The sequence below is a fragment of the Eutrigla gurnardus genome (assembly GCF_963514095.1).
Source record: "Eutrigla gurnardus genome assembly, chromosome: 10".
Taxonomy (NCBI): Eukaryota; Metazoa; Chordata; class Actinopteri; order Perciformes; family Triglidae; genus Eutrigla; species Eutrigla gurnardus.
In genome coordinates this window covers 25,536,546-25,561,915 of record NC_139924.1, presented here as the reverse complement: position 1 = coordinate 25,561,915, position 25,370 = coordinate 25,536,546, and the positions used below count along the sequence as shown (strand labels likewise).

Genomic DNA, 25,370 nt, shown 5'->3' with positions numbered 1-25,370 from the left:
TATCTATAATAATCAAGTTATTTTCCTTGTAAATAATGTGGTTAATATGTTTAAAAAGACATCAAATTGTGGCTGTACTGCTTAGGGGTTCTACTGTGTACAACAGGCAGCAATCTCTTGTTCTGATAACTGAAGCCAAAGCTGAAGTGCCTAAAACTTAAATTCTCTCTAATGGCCATCAGGGGGCGACTTCTGGTTGTAAAAAGAAGTCTGATTGTCTATGAAAGAATGACCCCACTCTCTGCTCACTTGATTTATTATCTCAGTAAATTATTATTATCTAGGTGAACAAGTCTAATTCTAAAGTTCATTTTGGAAATTATGATCCATTTAGAGTCAAATCAGTCAGACCATAAAGCATGGGGATGCTTAAGGGCAGGGCTTCCTTATGATTGACAGGTCACAACCAAGGCGACTCTACCATTGCTACCAATGCAGTTAGCTACTAAGATTACTTTAACACTTGGTTATAAAGTTTACCTCAACTTAACTCGGCGGCTAAAAATGCCGAAGTCAACGCTTCAAAATCGTAGTCCACACACGTCCACTTCTTATTTACAATCTAGGGTGTCCACTTGTCAAAGTAACATCAGTTTGTCATGGTCAGCCATGATTTCATTTATGTAGTGTGGAAAGTTCACTGGAACGCAGCATAATACTACATAATACCATTGTATAGTGCTTATGTGAGACTGTTGATTGAAAATAAAATGGGAAATATATGTTTTTGTTGTATTTTTTGTTCATGTTCCAGAAAGTACCTGGGTTAACTTGTAAAGAAAAACAAAGTAAATCCTGCTGCCAGAGTTTTGGAGGTGAACAACTTGCCAACGGTCCCCAGAGTTTCCTGCTCTGGAGATTAGGGTTGGAATAATGCAATAACATGCACAGGAAAGCTGTGCTCCTCCCACCTCTGATGCGGACCATTCTGTCTTCACTGTGATCGCACATTTAACATTCATTACAACTAAAGGCACTCTTTGCAATAACATGCAATGTTAACTAAAATGACTACTGTCCTAAATCTCCATGGCTTTGTTTCTCAAAAGATGACAATATCAAAAGCAAATATATTGTTGTATTATTTATTTATTCAGTAGCTGTGTAGTTGTGCTTTCACTTTAGAGTCTTGCTGGATTTTACTTAAACAACGTTCAATGTAGTTTAGAAATGGGCTATAGAAACAGAAAATAATGGTGCCAGACGGGGGCCCTATGTTCTAATACTAAGACTAAGTCCTCCTCACCACACTGGCCCTGGTTGGGGTCCGAGCCCGGCCCCTTGCTGCTTGTCATCCCCTCCCTCTGCCCAGTTTTTATGTCTATCTTCAGCTGCACTATAGTAAAGGCAAAAACATTCAAACACAGCTGCAAGGGAGGCTGGAGCCACATCAGTGAGTTAAAGTTAACTGAAATTAATTGTTATTTCATTGTTATGGAAAGAGTCTTTCTGTGCCTCAAAGAGCAGCACATCTGCCCACTCCATCATAATGATTTCAAACATGTTTATTCTTTTGCACACCTTAATTTTATGACCATTTACAGGCATCCCAAATAATCTACAAGGGTAATTTCCAACCTATAATTACATTTCCTCCATTTAACGTTCTTTCGGCACACTTGAGATGTTTACTTATATGCAGAAGATTCAAATAATGTAATCTGACAATATATCAATGAATGTTTGTGCCTGACATGAACAGGTTAAAATGATTTGTTGTACTGTATATTTCTGTAAAATACTGCTCAATGTATACAAAGTGAAGTAGTATCTATCACAGTCATGTAAAATTAGACGCAAACATGCTGTAAAAGGTAAAATCACAGTTTGGTCAATATAGTCATGAGGGAAGAAAGACAAGAGCAAGAAGTAGTTCAAAATCAAAATAATAATGGGTCACAATGAATTGTATATAATTAAACATCATGAAACAAAATTCTTTGATTGATGTTGAGATAATGTTCACTCGTGCTCACCGCCGCTAATGTGAACTTTACTGAAGGTGACACCTGCGCTCATAATAAACAGTACTGTTAAATGTGGGGGGTAAATATGTTTCTATATTTCTATATTATACTCTTTCAAGGCTGTAAACTATGAACACTGTAGCTTTTACATGTGCAACATCTGGGTGAATCATAAAACAGAACAAACAAGGCAGTTAATGTGTCAAACCTGATACGATTCATTTAAAAAATGGATTTGAAGACTTTGCCACTACTTTAATTGCTTGTATTTTATCAATTCTACCTTTTAATTTTGTTTAAAGTCTTGTAAGTAAAAATATATGAGGCTGATGCAAGCCAGTTCCTCATAATTCTAATGCTAAAACGCTGTTTACTATGAATAATGTTTTCCAGCATCTAATTGGTTGGCTGAACTTTGTTCCTAACATTGTGTCATGGTTACCGAGCTTGGTTACTGTTGCTTTCTTAAACTTTGCTCATTAGGCTAATGACTTCTTTGTTTACGAAGTGTTGATCGGAAAGATGCGTCGGTCTCAGCCCTCCGGAGTGATGCGTCCTCCGCACTCAGCTCTGGTAATGAACCTCCGAGGATTTGGTGACACAAGGCAGTAAACAGGGACTGATTTGTTTTGCAACAGTTCCAACAACATGTGGAAGTCGGATAGAAGTTTGGCTCGAAGATACACTTCATAAATAAAGACTTAACATTTTATCAGCCAAACAAATGGACCTAGAATATCTCGCTCAAGTCGATGTGGAGACAACTTGCACTAACTTATTACATCTGGTCAAAAGTCCACAATCAACAATTAGCTCTCTAATTGAGTAATTCTAAGGTACTGAAAATACTTTTCTTTTCTAGAAATTTAAATACAAGCTAAAATAGATTCAATGCTCACTTAATTACAATATATTACTTTTGCCATAACATAATAAATGTCGGTCTTTCCAAAAGTAGTTTAGTAAAAAAAAAAATGCAATCATAAATCCACTTCAGTTCAATTTGACTGAAGTGAGTTTGTGATATTAAAATGATCTCAAAGCATAAAAACAAACTTAATTACTAATTGCAGAACTTACACTTACACTTACATCCTGTTGCATTTTGTTAAGATCTCAGTTGTTACTGACAGTATGACGACAGTTTTATCTACAGGTTTGTGACGGAACTGAGTTAACTTAAGCATCGTGTTGTATCTATAACAAAATAAAAGGCGCAACATTGCATTTCAGCATTTCATCTTTTGTGTCGTTCTTTATTAAAGTTAAAAATGTCCATGACGTTTGTGCAAACTGAATGACGAATATGATAAGTGCAGATGTTGCGGTAGCCGCATAGCTCTGGCCAGTAGCTTAAGTGCGTCCTCCGCTGGCACAAAGTCCATGAGTGTCACGTAGCATCAGTGTAAATGTGAGACCATACAATGTATAGAGCGTGTGAGTCGGGCGTCTTCCTGTGCGGTCCTCTGGACCGTCACAAGGTTATCTGTTTAACATTTATATTGACTTTCCCTTTAATATTCCTGCCGGTAGTGGGCTAATTTTAATGATTCTTCCAGAAATTAAAGACATAAAAAAACCATGATATATATGTAACGGCCAGACATGGAGAATAATTCAGGCCGGGAATCTAACCTCAGCCCTGCAGGTCACTCAACCACACAAGTAGCTATACTGTCACTTTGTTGTTGCATTGTTTTCACTCTCTGTTTGTTCGAATAAATAAACGTATCCATCTAAAAACTAAAATGACATATTACTACATTTTTTTTGCAATTATTCAAGTTGAGTCTCTAGAGACTGTTTACGCCAAAGTAATACAGCAATGATGGCAAGCTTTAATGCCATAGACTCTCAAACTCTAGTGGAAACGGTGACAAATCTAAAATCATCCACCTGCTGCCGTGATGCTACCAACTTTTTTAAGAATGTTTTGGACTGCTTATCAATAGACCCACTCATCAGTGTCCATAGATCCATATTGACTTGCCAGCTGTGCTGGTGTCACAAGATGCATTTTACAACTCATGTAACACATGACATGACATAAGTGCAGAATACAGGTTACATCATGACACACATGGAATAGTATGAGTTAAAACTACTCAAACTACTAATTATACTATAATGAACTACTAAATGAAAAATTCCCATCACACAAGTCATATCTACAAGATAGGAACTATTTTGTTTCCATTGGCGACTACGTATTAGAACCAACCAATGTAACGTGTGGAGTCCCCCAAGGTTCAATCTTGGGCCGACTTTATTCAACATCTACATGCTCCCACTAGGATTTATTGTATGGCATGTTACGATGTGAAGCACTTTGATTCTGCCTTGTGTATGAAATGTGTTATACAAATAAAGTTGCCTTGCCTTGCGACGCATATTTCTGCCCATGGCATCACTTATGTGTCCATGAAAACAATAACACAAGTATTGTTGTTCAAGTAGTCTAGTTCAGAGTTCTTCAAGGTTTTTCAGACCAAGAACCCCTTGGCTGATAGTGACACGGCTAATGCAGACCCATAGGGGTCGTGGACACCTTGTTAAAGATCTCTGGTCTAGTCTATTCCTATAAAATACTCAACAAACAAACTAAATCTATATCCATTAGTACTATAGATGTCTGTAACTTAAATCTCTTACTCTTGCCACTGAGGTTTTGTCTCTGGATAATAAAATAAATAAACATTTTAGTTTAATTTTTTAACCTATTGGTTAGGTTTAGTTTATTTATTTAGCACACATTAACATCAAATGGTGCAAGGAGGGAACAAAGCCAAATCGGCTTGTACAAGAGTTCCACCCCTTTCAATAATCACAGTGTATAAGGCTGACAAATAAACTTTGACAAAAAAAGGAGAAATAAATCAATGTGAATTAGGAAATGAAAAAAAAGTAGTCAAAGATAGATGGAAGAAGATGTGATAGATGGATTTGATAGATAGATGTGATAGATAGAATACTGATGAAAGGAAATGGAGAGGGCAGGAAGTAACTAGATGATTCATGAGTGAGTGGGAAGCTATGGATTTTAATAGTTGATTAAAACATGTAGATAATCTGACCATCTCATGTCCACTAGAACTGTCCCTCTAGTTCTTTGCAGCTTAGCTATATGAAGATCAATGTTTATATTTTGTTATTTTATGTCTGGGATTTAAATGATGATTGTTGGCATGCGTGTTGCACAAAATTCTATATTGTTTTTTCTCAAAAAATGGCGGTTCGATTCCACGCTCCTATTGTCTGCATGTTAAAGTGTGAGCGAGACATGGAAGTGGCTCCACGAGGGCTTAACAGCAGCCCACTGCTCCTTCCTTCAATTTTCATTTGTTGTGTCTGCTAAATGACCTAAATGTAAATGTTTAAATTCATTTAATTTGCACAAATTTGTCCACAACAGTTTTTTTCCCTGTACTCAGACCAATACCTCTTTATAGAGGACCTATTATGCTTTTTTTTCTTTCTTTCTTATTGTTGGGTCATTCCGTGTCATTTCATCAAATTTCTGAAAATCTTCCCACCTGACCATCTCAGAATGTCCTGAAAAAATTCAAGTACTTGTTAATAGGACAAATCCAAAATATTAGGTCTCTACTGTCAATAGTTTTCTCATGAAACATCATTGAATGAAGGGTAGTTTTTTGGCATCATGCTCTGAAAAGCCATTTTTAAACAGCAATATCTGGAAAACTATCTCACCTGTGGCCTTCAAAGTGTTTACAGAGTATATCTGTTACTAATAGCCTCCAGACATGAAATATCAGGGGTGTAGCTCAATGATAACCTAGTATGGTACGTACTTAAAATGTGGCTTGTTGAAATAAAGTAGTACATTTGAAGAGTGGCTGAGCTCCCATTTTTGCAGATAAAAGTCTTCTATCACTTCTGCCTCTATCTCTGGTGTTAGCTTAAACATTCTACAAAATATGGTTTCTCTTAGATTATTAGTTTCACAGATATTAAGGCTCAAAAATGGAAGTAAACACATCTTTGCCCAACTTCAGAGTCATATTCCAAAAAACTGACAACACGTATCAGGTCCAAACTTACTGTTTTTTAAAAAGATCATATTCTTGTTAAAATCATATTTAAAAAATCGGGAGGGTGTTTTGACTCATTTTGTTGCAGTGATTTTTTTAAATCTTGATATTGGTGGGGTTTTTGTGGCCGTTTTTGGTACTGCATATCTTAATATCCTACAAGTAAACATCACAGCAGGGCAATTTAATTTTGTGTTTTTTACCATTTACCAAAGACTTACATGTGACTAAATGCTACTGATAAATGTAGCCTTACGAAAACATTAAAATGTAGCACAGTTGTAGGCAATACGTCCTTGGATGTGAGTTGAACATGCTGAAAGCAGCTTTTAATGTCTTAAACCATGAACAAACAGCATAATATTGAAGACTGTACATTTTGTCATACTTTAAGTATATAAATTACACAACCAAATCAAATAATAATCTTAATTTGAGCATAAAGATTTTACATTACAGTAGAAAAGTCTCCAAAGTTTGATATTGAATAACATTTTGTCTCTATGCTCACTATGAGACAATATGTGAGTTATAATCAGAAATGGTGGATAGGAAGTATCAGAGATGTTTCAGATCAAGATGAAGATCTACTGGTTCAGCTCATGCACCCACATGGCCCTGCCAAGAGTTTCTACTGGCCAAGAAGAGAAGATGTGCAATGTCCCACTGCAGCGAATTGCAAGATTTGACGTTCCCTCTACAGAAACTGGGCGCATGTATGCCATCAAAAAAGATGAGCACAACAGAGCAGAGATGTACATTAGACAATTTGTAAAGTGACTGCCAAATTAATGAATGTGACAAAGGAATTGGATCTAAAAGATGAAAAATGTGTGATCCCTCACAGTGAGCATAGAGACAAACTGTTATTCAATATCAAACTTTGGAGACTTTTGTAATGTAAAATCTTTATGCTCAAATTAAGATTATTATTTGATTTGGTTGTGTAATTTATATACTTAAAGTATTTCAAAACTCTTCAATATTATGCTGTTTGTTCATGGTTTAAGACATTAAAAGCTGGTTTCACCATGTTTAACTCACATTCAAGGACGTATTGCCTCTGTAACTACAACTGCTACATTTTAATGTTTTCGTAAGGCTAAATTTTTCAGTAACATTTAGTCACATGTAAGACTTTGGTAAATGGTAAAAAAAAAACACAATTTAATTGCCCTGCTGTGATGTTTACGAGTAGGCTGTTAGGACATGCAGTACCAAAACCGGCCACAAAAACCCCACCAATATCAGGATTTTAAAAAATCACTGCGACAAATCGAGGCAAAACACCCTCCAAATTTTTTAATATGATTTTAACAAGAATATGATCTTTTAAAAAAAGTAAGTTTGGACCTGATAACTGTTGTCAGTTTTTTGGAATATGACTCTGAAGTTGGGCAAAGATGTGTTTACTTCCATTTTTGAGCCTTAATATCTGTGAAACTAATAATCTAAGAGAGACCATATTTTGTAGAATGTTTAAGCTAACACCAGAGATAGAGGCAGAAGTGATAGAAGTCTTTTATCTGTAAAAATGGGAGCTCAGCCACTCTTCAAATGTACTACTTTATTTCAACAAGCCACATTCTAAGTACCTACCATATTAGGTTATCATTGAGCTACACCCCTGATATTTCAAGTCTGGAGGCTATTAGTAACAGATATACTCTGTAAAAATTTTGAAGGCCACAGGTGAGATAATTTTCCAGATATTGCTGTTTAAAAATGGCTTTTCAGAGCATGATGCCAAAAACCGTCTAAACTACCCTTCATTCAATGATGTTTCATGAGAAAACTATTGACAGTAGAGACCTAATATTTTGGATTTGTCCTAGTAACAAGTGTGTCTTTGTACTTGAATTTTTTCAGGACATTCTGAGATGGTCAGGTGGGAAGCATTTGATGAAATGACAAGGAATGACCCTGTTGCTAAAGGCCGACCAGGTCATGTTATGCATAGTTTATGATGAAATCAACACTTGGAATTAGACCGAACAATGTATGTACACTGTGGTCTTATTGGCCTGTCACTTTAACCGCAGAGCAACATATGAAGAAGAGATGAACATCATTAAAACTCTGATTAACACATTGTTCATGCACTTAATTCATGAGGTATTATTAATCCTTGCACATGACTGGTAGTTCATGAAGTACTCGATTAATTAATTCAGGATTTTCATGCATTTAGTCATGCATACATGATAACTCATGTGTCCGTACCATTAATGTTACCTAAAAGGGTCTTTCCTCTCCTACATTAGCTGTGATGACAATGTGCTTGAAAAGAACGTTTCCCCTGTTTTTCAGCAACAGTCAGAACCGGCAATGTTAATATGAATAAACAACATTTAAATCTCAACTTATTTTTAATAAGTTACAGATCTTACATTTGATTTCTTTTGTCCTAAGACAGTACACCAAAGGATTTACTAGAGAGGGACCAAGGATGGCGCCGATCATTAAACCATGACGAGCCTCGAGAGTCAGTACAACACCTAACCTGGTCAAGATAACGCGGATAAATAATGGACAGTAATAACAAAATACCACGATTAAGTGACTCAAACAAGTGCCTCCCATTCTTCTTTTTTCACTGTTTGAGGATAATTTCACAAAATATGTTATCCAAAAGTATGACAGGCAAATAAAGGTGAAAGTGAAAAATATCAGAAAAAACAATATGATGGTAACCAGGTTGAAATAGTAAGTTAGGTCAACACAAGTTGTTCGTATTATGGCAGCAAAGTCACAGAAAGTGTACTTCAGCGTTGAGTGGCAGTGAGGGAGACGAAGCAGAGTTGCAGGCAGTATAGCCACAAAAGCACAAGCAGCAATCCACAGAATACATGTAAGGACAATTGTGCGCACATTTGTTAAGTAATTGTGGTACTGAAAGGGATAGGCAATAGCAATCAATCGATCAAAAGCCATAGCCGCTAAAGCAAACATCTCCAGCACACCTCCCAAGTGGAACATAAACATTTGAACTAAGCACGGCACATACGATATAGTCTTAACCCCGGCGACCAAAACCCCAATCATTGTCGGACTGCTACTGGAGGTGTACAGTATATCAACAACAGCAAGGTTGCAAATCAGAATATACATTGGTTTGTGTAATCTCTTGTCATAAACAATGAAAAGGATGTTTGTCACATTGGCTAGAATGACTAGAACATAAGTAATCAACATAACCACACCAACTACTAAAGGTCTTTTGGTTTTGTCAAAACCAGCGATAATAAATTCTGTTACTTTGATTGAAGTATTGTACAAAGGCATATTCAATAAAATCAAGCTAAACAGGAGTTCAGGAAAAAAATACCTTCAAAGCAAAAAATGATTGAACATAATGTATATCATAACCAACTATGTTTACCAGACAGGATTTACGGCCCAACAGAACAGAAACCTTCTACTGGGCAGATCCATCATCAAATCCTATTGTTTTTATAGGGTAAGGAGAGGGGGGAGGGAGGAGGGGTGAGGGGTGGGACTTCCAGAAGTTTGCATCATCTCAAAGCTATGAACCTGAAGATCAATTTGAGATGCTGTTCAGCACTGCGTCAAGTTGTTCTCGTCATAATTCAATTCATTCATTTAAATAAACTGTCAAAGTGTCTTTTCAATTCTCGCATATGTTTTTGCAGCAACCTTTGGGTTGATACTTTTTATTATATGGATTTTGTACTATATTTAAGTATGTTTTAACACTTGAACATTGTTTAAAATGGTAAAAGGAAATACCTCCAAAATATCACATTAAGACACAAAGAACTTAACACAATTAAGTTTATGCAACAAAATGAATGTTGGGTTTCTGAATATTTCATACTAAAAGTAATACTACATCACCCTCTCTGTCCGAGTTGTACAGTCAAAAATGCTCACTGTGGTGAATTACTCTCCATCTGTCAAGTGCCTGTGAGGTGATTGTTGTATTGTAGTGTATAGACTCTAACTTGGACATTGTTTGTCTCACTGAAACCTGGCAGCAGCCTAACGACTGTTTTTATTTAAATCAGTTTCTGCCACATGGGTTTGTTTAACACTGCTAAACCACGCACCTCCGGTAAAGGCGGTGGCCTCCCCCTGGTATATCGCGAGAGTTTAAAAATATTCCCCGTTCCTGTGAAAGATTGGCCATCATTTGAAGTGCTGGATGTGCAGTTAAAGGGATCTGTACCCACCATTATTGTGTCTGTCTATCGTCCACCTAAGGCCTCTACCACCTTCATCACTGAACTCTCATCTATTTTAGCAGATCTATGTGCCATCACTCCAAATATAATTTTAACTGGGGATTTTAATATTCATGTTGACAATCCTTGAATGGTTGTTTGTCTCTACATGTCAGCCCTGTGATAGACTGGCGTCCTGTCCAGGGTGTACCCTGCCTTCGCCCAATGACAGCTGGGATCGGCTCCAGCCCCCCCGCGACCCTAAATACAGGATAAGCGGTAGACAATGGATGAATGGATGGATGTTGACAATCCTAAGGACACTTTTTCCACAGGCTTTATATCCACCCTGGACAGTTTTGACCTCACTCAGTATGTTACATTTCCAACACACAATAAGGGCCATATTTTAGACCTGATCTGCTGTTCTCGTGTTGTCCCATTTAATCTTTGCGGTACAGAACTTCCATTGTCAGATCACAAATTCATAACTTTTTATGTCAACCTTCCTGTCTGCAAATCCCGCCAAGACCGTATCATGTCTATCCGTAAGAACATCAATATCACCGAACTCAACAGTCCAATTTCTAGGTTAATTTCTCATCCACACCTTTTCTTAGCTACTGAACTTGTCGACCATTACAACAGCACACTACACACTGCACTGGACACCCTGGCTCCATCAAAAACCCGCACAGTGACCTTTTCTAGGACTGCTCCATGGTTCACCTCTGACCTCTGCCAACTTAAAACACATGGTCGCCCCCTTGAGCGCATTGCAAGGAAAACTGGACTCACTGTTCACTCTCAAATGTACTCGGATCACATCACCTCCAACAAGACTACTCTAAATGCTGCCAAATCTGCCTTTTACTCCAACATCATCCACTGCGACGGAAACAATACCAGGATTCTATTCTCCACAGTAAATAAACTACTCAAGCCAAAATAATCTGTCACCCGCTTCACATCAGCCCTTCAGTGTCAGCTATTCTTGGACTTCATCAATCACAAAACGTACTCCATTCATCACCATCTTACCCCCTGCCTGTTTTCTCAGTCAAACACTCCTTGGCTTAATGCTAATGTCCGGCCCACCAGTATCCTGTCTGCTTTCCATCTTCCCTCGGATCAACAGATTTCTCAACTGATCATGTCCTCCAGGTCTACCACTTGTCTACTTGATCCACCTCCTACCACATTGGTCAAGGCCTGTCTCCCCACACTCTCCTGACACAAATTGTTCACTCCTCTCTGTCAAATGGTGTTGTTCCCTTCCTACTCAAAACTGCTTCTGTATTACCGATACTAAAGAAATCTGGCCTAGACCCGAATGAATTCAATAACTACCGTCCTATCTCAAATCTCCCTTTCATCTCAAAAGTTCTCGAACATACAGTAGCCAGCCAACTTCAAGATCATCTATCAAGAAACAACCTCTTTGAGCCTTTCCAGTCTGGTTTCCGTCCCCATCATAACACAGAAACAGCTCTCACTCAAATAACTAACGACCTTCTTTTAGCAGCGAATTCTGGCCAACTCATCATCCTCATACTCCTCGACCTCAGTGCCGCCTTCGACACAATATCTCACACCATCCTCTTAGATCGTTTGGCTGGCACTGGGGTCTCTGGCACTGCCCTTCAGTGGTTTCATTCTTACCTGTCTGACCGTTTGCAGTTTATCAAAGGAGAAAACACCAGTTCTTCACCCTCACCACTCCTCCACGGTGTTCCACAGGGTTCTGTTCTCGGTCCCCTACTCTCTTAAATCCTCCCCCTTGGTAATATCTTCTGTCATTTGGTATCTACTTCCACTGTTATGCTGATGACACCCAAATCTACATCAACACCAAACCGGACACTTCATCAACACCTACTGCCCTTACCGACTGCCTGCAAACCATCACAAACTGGATGTCAAACAACAAGCTCAAACTCAATGGCAATAAAAGTGAAATCCTACTCATCGGATCCAAATCATCACTCTCCAAATCCCACCCCCTCAGTATTCTTAACAATGGCTGTCTGGTCCCCACTTCAACTGAAGCTAAAAGTCTTGGTGTTATCTTGGACAGTACCCTCTCATTCACATCCCACATCAATAACATCTCACGCACGTCTTTTTCCATCTCTGCAATATCTCCAGACTTCACCCCTCCCTCACCCAGCACTCCACCAGAATCCTAATAAATGCTCTGGTCACTTCCCGCCTGGATTTTTGTAACTCCCTCCTCACCGGTCTTCCGCAGAAGCTCATCCACCGTCTACAAACCATTCAAAACACCACCACCAGAATCATCACCGGCACCAAGTCCTCAGATAATATTACACCTATCCTCATGCAACTTCACTGGCAACATTGTATTGTCCTTGTATGTGTGTATGTATTTATATGTGCCATTGTATTTAATGTTTTTTTTGTTTTGTTTCAGTTTTTTAACATGTAAGGTGACCTTGGGTGTTTGAACGAGTAAACAAAATGTTTTTATTATTATTAGAATTATTATTATTGTTATTATTATTATTATTATTATTATTATTATTACTGAAGTGAATGTCAAAAGCACCTATTTTGGGATCAGACCCATATCTAAACCCCCCCCCCCCCCCCTAAAATTATGTTTAATTATTCAATTTCTTAAATGCAATTATTCAAGTTGAGCAATTCAAATTCACATCTCAATCAATCAAAGTGAGTTTCTTTAGACATATTTCTGCTCATACCATCCCTTCTGTGTCCATGATAACAAAAACACTAATGTATTCTGGGACGGGACGGAAACCAGACTGGAAAGGCTCAAAGAGGTTGTTTCTTGATAGATGATCTTGAAGTTGGCTGGCTACTCTACAATCGAGAACTTTTAAGATGAAAGGGAGGTTTGAGATAGGACGGTAGTTATTGAATTCATTCGGGTCTAGTCATCTTCTTAAAAGATACTCTGATCTAATCTAAGCCAGTAACTCTTAATTCCTATATTGGTCCACAAACAACAACAGTCCAGTCAGTTCCAGCAACACTGGTTTGATGTGTTGTACATGTACTTAATGTCCCCTTGGAGAAATGCCTCCTACAGGGTCACAATACATCGATCTACAAAATATTAAATATTCTAAAGCTTCAAAGTCAACAGAGTAATAATTGGTTACTCGTTATTAATTAAAGAAATAGAAGAAGTTTTTGCATTTGAATAAGTAGATTCCCCTCAAACTGGCTCAGAGTAAATTGTCATATTTGTGTTGAGACGATGTGTTCAATTTAACACAAGCATTGAAATTGAATTACCTCGACCATTCATTTAGTGTTTGTTGATCTCTTTTATTAATGTATATATATATATATATATATATATATATATATATATATATATATATATATATATATATATATATACACACACACACACACACACACCATTTTAATCAATTTCTGTGTAATAAAAAGGTGTCAACACAAAAGTTGCTGCAACATATGTGAGAATAGAAATAGCTATTAACTGTGATGATAATGTGCTTGGAAAAAAGTAAAAGAAAAAAGGTTTTCACCTTTGTTAGCGTGAATAAACAAACATTTAATTCATTTTTTAAAATAATTTTGTGAACAACAATAGCATGCAGTTCATTGACATAAAAAATATTTAACAGGCAAAAAGTTTAGAAAATGTGTGTGAATAAATCATTTTTAACATAATACTTTGACCATAAATTGATGCAATTTCTCGATTAAATTGCAGAGTTCATAATAATCTACTGATAAATCTCAACTTATTTTAATATGCTAGAGATCTTACATTTGATTTCTTTTGTCCTAAGACAGTACACCAAAGGATTTACTAGAGAAGGACCAAGGATGGTGCCGATCATTAAACCATGACGAGCCTCGAGAGTCAGTACAACACCTAACCTGGTCAAGATAACGGAGATAAATAATGGACAGTAATAACATGTGACCACGATTAAGTGACTCAAACAAGTGCCTCCCATTCTTCTTTTTTCACTGTTTGAGGATAATTTCACAAAATATATTATCCAAAAGTATGACAGGCAAATAAAGGTGAAAGTGAAAAATATCAGAAAAAACAATATGATGGTAACCAGATTGAAATAGTAAGTTAGGTCAACACAAGTTGTTCGTATTATGGCAGCAAAGTCACAGAAAGTGTACTTCAGCGTTGAGTGGCAGTGAGGGAGACGAAGCAGAGTTGCAGGCAGTATAGCCACAAAAGCACAAGCAGCAATCCACAGAATACATGTAAGGACAATTGTGCGCACATTTGTTAAGTAATTGTGGTACTGAAGGGGATAGGCAATAGCAATCAATCGATCAAAAGCCATAGCCGATAAAGCAAACATCTCCATCACTCCTCCTAAGTGGAACATAAACATTTGAACTAAGCACGGCACATACGTTATAGTCTTAACCCCGGTGACCAAAACCCCAATCATTGTCGGACTGCTACTGGAGGTGTACAGTATATCAACAACAGCAAGGTTGCAAATCAGAATATACATTGGTTTGTGTAATCTCTTGTCATAAACAACGAAGAGGATGTTTGTCACATTGGCTAGAATGACTAGAACATAAGTAATCAACATAACCACACCAACTACTAAAGGTCTTTCGGTTTTGTCAAAACCAGCGATAATAAATTCTGTTACTTTGATTGAAGTATTGTACAAAGGCATATTCAATAAAATCAAGCTAAACAGGAGTTCAGGAAAAAATACTTCCTTCAAAGCAAAAAATTATTGAACATATTGTATATCATAACCAACTATGTTTACCAGACAGGATTTACGGCCCAACGTAACAGAAACCTTCTACTGGGCAGATCCATCATCAAATCCTATTGTTTTTATAGGGTAAGGAGAGGGGGGAGGGAGGAGGGGTGAGGGGTGGGACTTCCAGAAGTTTGCATCATCTCAAAGCTATGAACCTGAAGATCAATTTGAGATGCTGTTCAGCACTGCGTCAAGTTGTTCTCGTCATAAATCAATTCATTCATTTAAATAAACTGTCAAAGTGTAATTTCAATTCTCACATATGTTTTTGCAGCAACTTTTGGGTTGATACTTTTTATTATATAGATTTTGTACTATATTTAAGTATGTTTTAACACTTGAACATTGTTTAAAATGGTAAAAGGAAATTACTCTCCATCTGTCAAGTGCCTGTGAGGTGATTGTTGTATTGTAGTGTATAGACTCTAACTTGGACATTGTTTGTCTCACTGAAACCTGGCAGCAGCCTAACGACTGTTTTTATTTAAATCAGTTTCTGCCACATAGGTTTGTGTACACTGCTAAACCACGCACCTCCGGTAAAGGCGGTGGCCTCCCCCTGGTATATCGCAAGAGTTTAAAAATATTCCCCGTTCCTGTGAAAGATTGGCCATCATTTGAAGTGCTGGATGTGCAGTTAAAGGGATCTGTACCCACCATTATTGTGTCTGTCTATCGTCCACCTAAGGCCTCTACCACCTTCATCACTGAACTCTCATCTATTTTAGCAGATCTATGTGCCATCACTCCAAATATAATTTTAACTGGGGATTTTAATATTCATGTTGACAATCCTAAGGACACTTTTTCCACAGGCTTTATTTCCACCCTGGACAGTTTTGACCCCACTCAGTATGTTACATTTCCAACACACAATAAGGGCCATATTTTAGACCTGATCTGCTGTTCTCGTGTTGTCCCATTTAATCTTTGCGGTACAGAACATCCATTGTCAGATCACAAATTCATAACTTTTTATGTCAACCTTCCTGTCTGCAAATCCCGCCAAGACCGTATCATGTCCTTCCGTAAGAACATCAATATCACCGAACTCAACAGTTCAATTTCTAGGTTAATTTCTCATCCACACCTTTTCTTAGCTACTGAACTTGTCGACCATTACAACAGCACACTACACACTGCACTGGACACCCTGGCTCCATCAAAAACCCGCACAGTGACCTTTTCTAGGACTGCTCCATGGTTCACCTCTGACCTCCGCCAACTTAAAACACATGGTCTCCCCCTTGAGCGCATTGCAATGAAAACTGGACTCACTGTTCCCTCTCAAATGTACTGGGATCACATCACCTCCAACAAGACTGCTCTAAATGCTGCCAAATCTGCCTTTTACTCCAACATCATCCACCGCGACGGAAACAATACCAGGATTCTATTCTCCACAGTAAATAAACTACTCAAGCCAAAAGAATCTGTCACCCGCTTCACATCAGCCCTTCAGTGTCAGCTATTCTTGGACTTCATCAATCACAAAACGTACTCCATTCATCACCATCTTACCCCCTGCCTGTTTTCTCAGTCACACACTCCTTGGCTTAATGCTACTGTCCGGCCCACCAGTACCCTGTCTGATTTCCATCTTCCCTCGGATCAACAGATTTCTCAACTGATCATGTCCTCCAGGTCTACGACTTGTCTACTTGATCCACCTCCTACCACATTGGTCAAGGCCTGTCTCCCCACACTCTCCTGACACAAATTGTTCACTCCTCTCTGTCAAATGGTGTTGTTCCCTTCCTACTCAAAACTGCTTCTGTATTACCGATACTAAAGAAATCTGGCCTAGACCCGAATGAATTCAATAACTACCGTCCTATCTCAAACCTCCCTTTCATCTCAAAAGTTCTTGAACATACAGTAGCCAGCCAACTTCAAGATCATCTATCAAGAAACAACCTCTTTGAGCCTTTCCAGTCTGGTTTCCGTCCCCATCATAACACAGAAACAGCTCTCACTCAAATAACTAACGACCTTCTTTTAGCAGCGAATTCTGGCCAACTCATCATCCTCATACTCCTCGACCTCAGTGCCGCCTTCGACACAATATCTCACACCATCCTCTTAGATCTTTTGGCTGGCACTGGGGTCTCTGGCACTGCCCTTCAGTGGTTTCATTCTTACCTGTCTGACCGTTTGCAGTTTATCAAAGGAGAAAACACCAGTTCTTCACCCTCACCACTCCTCCACGGTGTTCCACAAGGTTCTGTTCTCGGTCCCCTACTCTCTTAAATCCTCCCCCTTGGTAATATCTTCTGTCATTTGGTATCTACTTCCACTGTTATGCTGATGACACCCAAATCTACATCAACACCAAACCGGACACTTCATCAACACCTACTGCCCTTACCGACTGCCTGCAAACCATCACAAACTGGATGTCAAACAACAAGCTCAAACTCAACGGCAATAAAAGTGAAATCCTACTCATCGGATCCAAATCATCACTCTCCAAATCCCACCCCCTCAGTATTCTTAACAACGGCTGTCTGGCCCCCACTTCAACTGAAGCTAAAAGTCTTGGTGTTATCTTGGACAGTACCCTCTCATTCACATCCCACATCAATAACATCTCACGCACAGTCTTTTTCCATCTCTGCAATATCTCCAGACTTCACCCCTCCCTCACCCAGCACTCCACCAGAATCCTAATAAATGCTCTGGTCACTTCCCGCCTGGATTTTTGTAACTCCCTCCCTCCTCACCGGTCTTCCGCAGAAGCTCATCCACCGTCTACAAACCATTCAAAACACCACCACCAGAATCATCACCGGCACCAAGTCCTCAGATAATATTACACCTATCCTCATGCAACTTCACTGGCAACATTGTATTGTCCTTGTATGTGTGTATGTTTTTATATGTGCCATTGTATTTAATATGTTTTTTTTGTTTTGTTTCAGTTTTTTAACATGTAAGGTGACCTTGGGTGTTTGAACGAGTAAACAAAAAAAATGTATTATTATTAGAATTATTATTATTGTTATTATTATTATTATTATTATTATTATTATTATTATTATTATTATTATTATTATTATTACTGAAGTGAATGTCAAAAGCACCTATTTTGGGATCAGACCCATATCTAAACCCCCCCCCCCCCCTAAAATTATGTTTAATTATTCAATTTCTTAAATGCAATTATTCAAGTTGAGCAATTCAAATTCACATCTCAATCAATCAAAGTGAGTTTCTTTAGACATATTTCTGCTCATACCATCCCTTCTGTGTCCATGATAACAAAAACACTAATGTATTCTGGGACGGGACGGAAACCAGACTGGAAAGGCCCAAAGAGGTTGTTTCTTGATAGATGATCTTGAAGTTGGCTGGCTACCAGAGGCGATTCTAGAGTCTGTTGGGGCCCCAAGCAAAATTTTCAGTGGGGCCCTTCTGACTAAACAATAACAATAATAATCTTCTAAATAATCTGACGCCAACGAAAGGTATATGAAACCAACGTTTTTTATATTCAAAATGTGCATATATAAATGTCAAGAACAATAAAAACAATATAATAACTAACTAAATAACAAGGTGCTTGTCTGCACATTTGGCATCAAATATAAAATACAAATTTAAATAACAGAAATAACTTTAACAAAGCCTTAGTTGAAAATATACATCTACAAAATGTGCAAAACAATGATTACAAACCCACAAAATTCTCATCGGCACTGGCTCTAAAAGTGCTTCTTACGGGCCTTGGCTGCAGCAAATCCAGAAACAATGTCCTCCAGATCCAAAGCCCTTCTTACATTGCGCTCTATTGACAGGAGAGCCAGTCCTGAAAGTCTCTCCTGAGACATGGTTGACCTGAGATATGTCTTTATTAGTTTCTGTCTTCCATTGTGGTCTTTAGCGGCAGCGGCGGCGGTGGGGGGCGGGCATCAAATCGATTTTTTAAACATTCATAAAACAGCCCTCGGGCCGAGTCTCGGGGGCCCCCTGGCAACTCGGGGCCCCAAGCAGTTGCCTGCCTTGCCTGTTCACAAACAGCGCCTCTGCTGGCAACTGTACGTTCGAGAACTTTTGAGATGAAAGGGAGGTTTGAGATAGGACGGTAGTTATTGAATTAATTCGGGTCTAGTCATCTTCTTAAAAGATACTCTTATCTAATCTAAGCCAGTAACTCTTAATTCCTATATTGGTCCACAAACAACAACAGTCCAGTCAGTTCCAGCAACACTGGTTTGATGTGTTGTACATGTACTTAATGTCCCCTTGGAGAAATGCCTCCTACAGGGTCACAATACATCGATCTACAAAATATTAAATATTCTAAAGCTTCAAACTCAACAGAGTAATAATTGGTTACTCGTTATTAATTAAAGAAATAGAAGAAGTTTTTGCATTTGAATAAGTAGATTCCCCTCAAACTGGCTCAGAGTAAATTGTCATATTTGTGTTGAGACGATGTGTTCAATTTAACACAAGTATTGAAATTGAATTACCTCGACCATTCATTTAGTGTTTGTTGATCTCTTTTATTAATGTATATATATATATATATATATATATATATATATATATATACACACACACACACACACACACACACACACACACACACCATTTTAATCAATTTCTGTGTAATAAAAAGGTGTCAACACAAAAGTTGCTGCAACATATGTGAGAATAGAAATACTGTAGCTATTAACTGTGATGATAATGTGCTTGGAAAAAAGAAAAAGAAAAAAGGTTTTCACCTTTGTTAGCGTGAATAAACAATAAACATTTAATTCATTTTTTAAAATCATTTTGTGAACAACAATAGCATGCAGTTCATTGACATAAAAAATAACAGGCAAAAAGTTTAGAAAATGTGTGTGAATAAATCATTTTTTTCACATAATACTTTGACCATAAATTGATGCAATTTCTCGATTAAATTGCAGAGTTCATAATAATCTACTGATAAATCTCAACTTATTTTAATATGCTAGAGATCTTACATTTGATTTCTTTTGTCCTAAGACAGTACACCAAAGGATTTACTAGAGAAGGACCAAGGATGGTGCCGATCATTAAACCATGACGAGCCTCGAGAGTCAGTACAACACCTAACCTGGTCAAGATAACGGAGATAAATAATGGACAGTAATAACATGTGACCACGATTAAGTGACTCAAACAAGTGCCTCCCATTCTTCTTTTTTCACTGTTTGAGGATAATTTCACAAAATATGTTATCCAAAAGTATGACAGGCAAATAAAGGTGAAAGTGAAAAATATCAGAAAAAACAATATGATGGTAACCAGATTGAAATAGTAAGTTAGGTCAACACAAGTTGTTCGTATTATGGCAGCAAAGTCACAGAAAGTGTACTTCAGCGTTGAGTGGCAGTGAGGGAGACGAAGCAGAGTTGCAGGCAGTATAGCCACAAAAGCACAAGCAGCAATCCACAGAATACATGTAAGGACAATTGTGCGCACATTTGTTAAGTAATTGTGGTACTGAAAGGGATAGGCAATAGCAATCAATCGATCAAAAGCCATAGCCGCTAAAGCAAACATCTCCATCACTAGTCCCAAGTGGAACATAAACATTTGAACTAAGCACGGCACATACGTTATAGTCTTTACCCCGGCGACCAAAACCCCAATCATTGTCGGACTGCTACTGGAGGTGTACAGTATATCAACAACAGCAAGGTTGCAAATCAGAATATACATTGGTTTGTGTAATCTCTTGTCATAAACAATGAAAAGGATGTTTGTCACATTGGCTAGAATGACTAGAACATAAGTAATCAACATAACCACACCGACTACTAAAGGTCTTTTTGTTTTGTCAAAACCAGCGATAATAAATTCTGTTACTTTGATTGAAGTATTGTACAAAGGCATATTCAATTAAATCAAGCTAAACAGGAGTTCAGGAAAAAATACTTCCTTCAAAGCAAAAAATGATTGAACATATATCATAACCAACTATGTTTACCAGACAGGATTAACGGCCCAACGTAACAGAAACCTTCTACTGGGCAGATCCATCGTCAAATCCGATGGTTTTTATGGGGTAAAAGGTAAGGGGTGAGGGGCAGGACTTCTGAAGTTCATTTGAGGTTTGATAGTGTGTGAGAAAGTTTGATAGTGTGTGAGAAAGTTTGATAGTGTGTGAGAAAGTTTGATTGTGTGTGAGAGGTTTGATAGTGTGAGAGAGCGTTTGATAGTGTGTGAGAGAGGTTTGATAGTGTGTGAGAGAGTGTTTGATAGAGTTTGAGAGAGGTTTGATAGTGTTAAGTCCTGTAATATTCAATACATCTATCGAAGTTGTGTTCAACAACTTCCCCATCAAAAAGTTTTTGTCACGGAGGCAGTGACGTGTTTGTTTTCGGGCCGTCATGAAAAACAGAAGCAACAACGCAACTTAGTTCCAAGAGGAAGCTAATTAATGTCTCATGTGAGTGATTACTGTGTGCATGTGTGAGCGTACTCTCTGCTGGTGTCTTTGTACCTTAGAGTATTGCCATTTCAAAATAACAACGTTGTTATTCCAGAACATACAATGTAACAATGTTTCAAAAACATCTTGTTGGAACAAATTTTCTCAAACTATTTTGTGAACATTAACTTATTTTTGTAATTCATCTGAGTTAAGTCCTTAGATTTGGGAAATACTAATGTTGGAAGCAAGGAATGCACAGTAGAAATGTACTGTTGGTGGTAACCCTAACAGGTCCAATACTTGCTAGTGTAGTAGTCAACATTGTGAACGTTAACATACTTGCATGTGTACAACGCGGGTTACTCATGGTTCATCGAGAAGTAATGTACACAATAAACATGGCAACACTCGAGGAGGTTGGTTTTAATGTCAATTCTCAGATCACAGCAACGGAAAAAGTGAAAGTCGCTTATTCGTAGAGATGAAAACTTCCCGCTTTCCAAGGCGCCCTTCGATTGTAGTTCAAATATATTCATATCCATATTTAGGAGATATGTCTTTTACCATTTATGTAGATATGGGGTGAGTTGTTGCCTTGTGCATTTTTGTATTTTTTAACACTTGTGGGATACCATAGCTCAGGCTCGTGACAACAACATGAATTAGCAAGGTTAGTCACTTATACCGTAAATTCCAGACAATTGAGTGCACCTGAATACAAGCCGCATCCACTAACATTGGTCCCCTTTTTGGTGGAATACTTGATGCAGCACAGCCTCACCCAGCCTCTACCTCGAGCGGCCCACAGGTTAGTTGAGGTTAGATGAAGCTTGTGTATACTCACAGCTCTAATCATGCATCAACAACTGTTTTTACCATGACACCACCCAGACTAAAACTACAACTACCACAAAGAACTGTACTCATAACAACAACAACCACATGCGGACATTGCCCAACAACTTAAAACTCAAAATCTTCACATTTAATGTTCATAAATTGCTTGTTATGGTATGCTGTTAAGGCATCCGCTCAGATTAAACACATGATATGTGCTGAGAGACCACCATTAAACACTGGGGACATCAACACTCCCTCCGCGCAATAAATGTGGTGACACACTGGGGGTTTGGGCAAGTGCTCTTGTTTAACGCTGTGGGATTAATAACCATTAGCATTATTTAATTAGCAAATAACCATCATGAGATGAACGTTCTATAGAGTATTTACTACCTATATTAAATGTGAATTATTATGTTAATTATTAGTTAATTATTGGTAGGAAACATCTACTGTAACTATTACTATTAATGTTTCTTACTTTTTGCTTATCTTGTAACAGAGATGTTTGTTTTTATTGATTAAATAAAATTAAATGCCATTAGTGTGGTACGGGGGGGGGGGGGGGGTGCAGAGAGAGAGAGAGAGAGAGAGAGAGAGAGAGCGAGAGAGAGAGTGTGGAAAAAAAATAGGCCTCCATCACAAGACATGCTACCTGGAGTCATTTTAAGAGCTGAGTTAGCAGGTGAGTCCTCAGAATATGCTGCCTAACTCTTCGAGAAAGGTAAGTGCAAAAGATTAAGACCTAGAAACTGATACGACCATCTAAAGTCTGATAGCAGTCTTTAAATGCTTTTCATTTATTTCTATAAACCAGTTGGAAAAGTAGCAAAAACTGATGTTAAGGTGTTGATTCACGACTCTCATCTTTCCTTTTCAGTGCGTTTATTTCATTTTCTCCTGCATCATGCCGGAGAGAAATCACAGCATTGTGACCGAGTTCATCCTTTCTGGATTCCCTGGACTTCATCCAGAGTACAGAGGCCATGTCTCAGCAGTGTTGTTCTTTGTTTATTTCTTAACCATTACGGGCAATGTTACAATTCTCTTTGTATTCACAACCGACCGCAGCCTTCACAAACCCATTTATTACATCATTCTAAATCTGACTACATGCGACATTCTCTTTAGCACAACCACTTTACCGAAGATCATCAGTAAGTACTGGTTTGAATCTGGGAATATTTCATTCAATGCTTGTTTTGTCCAAATGTACTTAGTTCACTATTTTGGCACAGTGAACTCCTACATTCTCTTCCTGATGGCTTTAGACAGGTATTTGGCCATCTGCCATCCTCTCAGATATCCCCTTGTTCTCAACAGCTGCAATATCCAGATTCTCAGTATTACAGCATGGGTTGTTGCCAAGGCAGGCCCTTTAATGTTAGTGATAAGGGCATACCCTCTTCCTTACTGTGCCTCAAACATAATCAACCACTGCTACTGTGATCACGTTGGTATAACAATCCTAGCATGCACTGACAGGGCCCCTTATGGTTTTCCTGCTTTTGTGTTCGCAATGGTTGCATTACTGGGACCTCTGGCATTCATTGTGTTCTCATATTGCTCCATTATCATAGCAGTACTTAGGATTGCAGATACACAAGGTCGCAGAAAATCTCTGTCCACTTGCAGTACTCAACTTATTGTAATATCACTCTATTATTTACCCAGATGTTTTGTGTATTTAGCCAGCAATGTTGGCATTAGTTTTAGTGCTGATGGGCGAATAGTAATTATAATGATGTATAGCCTTTTACCCCCCATGATTAATCCACTTATATACTGTTTAAGAGCTAAAGACATGAGAGAAAGCTTGCAGAAGCACTTCAGAAGAATGGCCTTTCCACAAAGAGCACAAGTTTCAGCCATTAGTGACTGACAATACATTATTCAATGTTTCTTTCTTTTTACTTTTTCTCTTTGAGAGGACTGCAAAGGTTCATGAAATAAATTCTGACTTGGGATACATTGAAAGTCAAAGCTGTCACGATGTTTACCATGTCATTTTGAAAACAGTTTAAAATGGGTTTGTGAACGTGTCCTGGCCTGTAATCCCATCGTTGTGTCAAGTTACACAAATACATAAAAAAGTGATTATACAGAATGATGGCATATTTCAAATGTATGGTATCATTTTTATTTATTATTTATTAATTTATAACAAAATTAATTAAATAACATGCATTTCCTGGAATGCCGTTGTCACCAGGCCAAAACAGTATGGTAGTTGTTATATTAACAATAATAAGTAGAATCATTTACATTGTCTTTTGACCTCCAGCACAGAAATTGAGGTGTTTTTTCCCAGGACCAAACCCCTCTGTAAAAAATAAATACTGCTTATAAAGTGTCTATTTTATTATTCTATGGAGGTAATTGTTTATTTTAACTGTTTCATAATAAATGTATATTTTGAGGAGTTTTGGAAATTGTGTTCAGTCATCTTTCTTTCAAGATGTTTAACACCATGTAAGTAATATATGAGAATAGAAGTTGAACGGAGATGATGCAGCCTCTGAAAATGAGAGTTTAAGTACCCCATAATGTTTTATGTATTTTAAGAAAAATATGTTTCAACATAGAGTGATTGCCACATTTATCTCTACAGATATCAGGTATAATGTATTACTCTGCTAACCTTGATTGGGTATCATCAGGTGGTGACGCTATGGGCCCTAGTTTCGTAGACCAGGCGCAGTCAGCTCTCAGCGCACCTGCGCCACGCCGAAGGGGTGTGTCCGCCTGGGGCCTCATTTATAAAACTGTGCGTAGGATCCTTACTAAAAGTGTACGTACGCCCAAAAGCCAAAGTTTGCGTGCGCCAAAAAAAAATCAGATTTATAAAACTGTGCGCACGCACGTCCTACGCCGATTTCCCTTCATAAATCACAATCCACTCTAAATGTGGCGCACCTGTGTGCGGGCCATACCACGCCCATATTTGCCTATAAATATTCAGAGAAACGCCCCTCATGACTATTGATTCATGACTGAAAGCATGGCGAAATCGGAGCGAAAGGCCAAAAAACGCAATTTCACCCAGTGTGAGGTGGAAGTACTTGTCGGGGAGGTGGAGAAGAGGAAGGCTTTATTGTTTGGTGGACTCAGTGTTCGGGTCACCAATGCCAAAA

At 38.1% G+C, this 25,370-nt stretch overlaps 4 protein-coding genes across 4 annotated transcripts; 1 reads left to right on the top strand and 3 right to left on the bottom strand.

Moving 5' to 3' along the window:
• Positions 1–8,377: 8,377 nt before the first annotated feature.
• On the bottom strand, positions 8,378–9,304 carry LOC311019679 (olfactory receptor 13C8-like; the record flags this gene model as incomplete). The annotated part of the gene is made up of 1 exon (XM_084019275.1): positions 8,378–9,304. The coding sequence occupies one exon, from the start codon at positions 9,302–9,304 to the stop codon at positions 8,378–8,380; it is 927 nt and encodes a 308-aa protein (XP_083875401.1).
• A 4,663-nt stretch (positions 9,305–13,967) lies between these two features.
• On the bottom strand, positions 13,968–14,888 carry LOC311019678 (olfactory receptor 10D3-like; the record flags this gene model as incomplete). Its single annotated transcript, XM_084019274.1, has 1 exon — positions 13,968–14,888. The coding sequence occupies one exon, from the start codon at positions 14,886–14,888 to the stop codon at positions 13,968–13,970; it is 921 nt and encodes a 306-aa protein (XP_083875400.1).
• Positions 14,889–19,934: 5,046 nt separating this feature from the next.
• Positions 19,935–20,855, bottom strand: LOC311019677 (olfactory receptor 13G1-like; the record flags this gene model as incomplete). The annotated part of the gene is made up of 1 exon (XM_084019273.1): positions 19,935–20,855. The coding sequence occupies one exon, from the start codon at positions 20,853–20,855 to the stop codon at positions 19,935–19,937; it is 921 nt and encodes a 306-aa protein (XP_083875399.1).
• A 2,288-nt stretch (positions 20,856–23,143) lies between these two features.
• On the top strand, positions 23,144–24,118 carry LOC311019676 (olfactory receptor 2AT4-like; the record flags this gene model as incomplete). The annotated part of the gene is made up of 1 exon (XM_084019272.1): positions 23,144–24,118. The coding sequence occupies one exon, from the start codon at positions 23,144–23,146 to the stop codon at positions 24,116–24,118; it is 975 nt and encodes a 324-aa protein (XP_083875398.1).
• Positions 24,119–25,370: the final 1,252 nt, after the last annotated feature.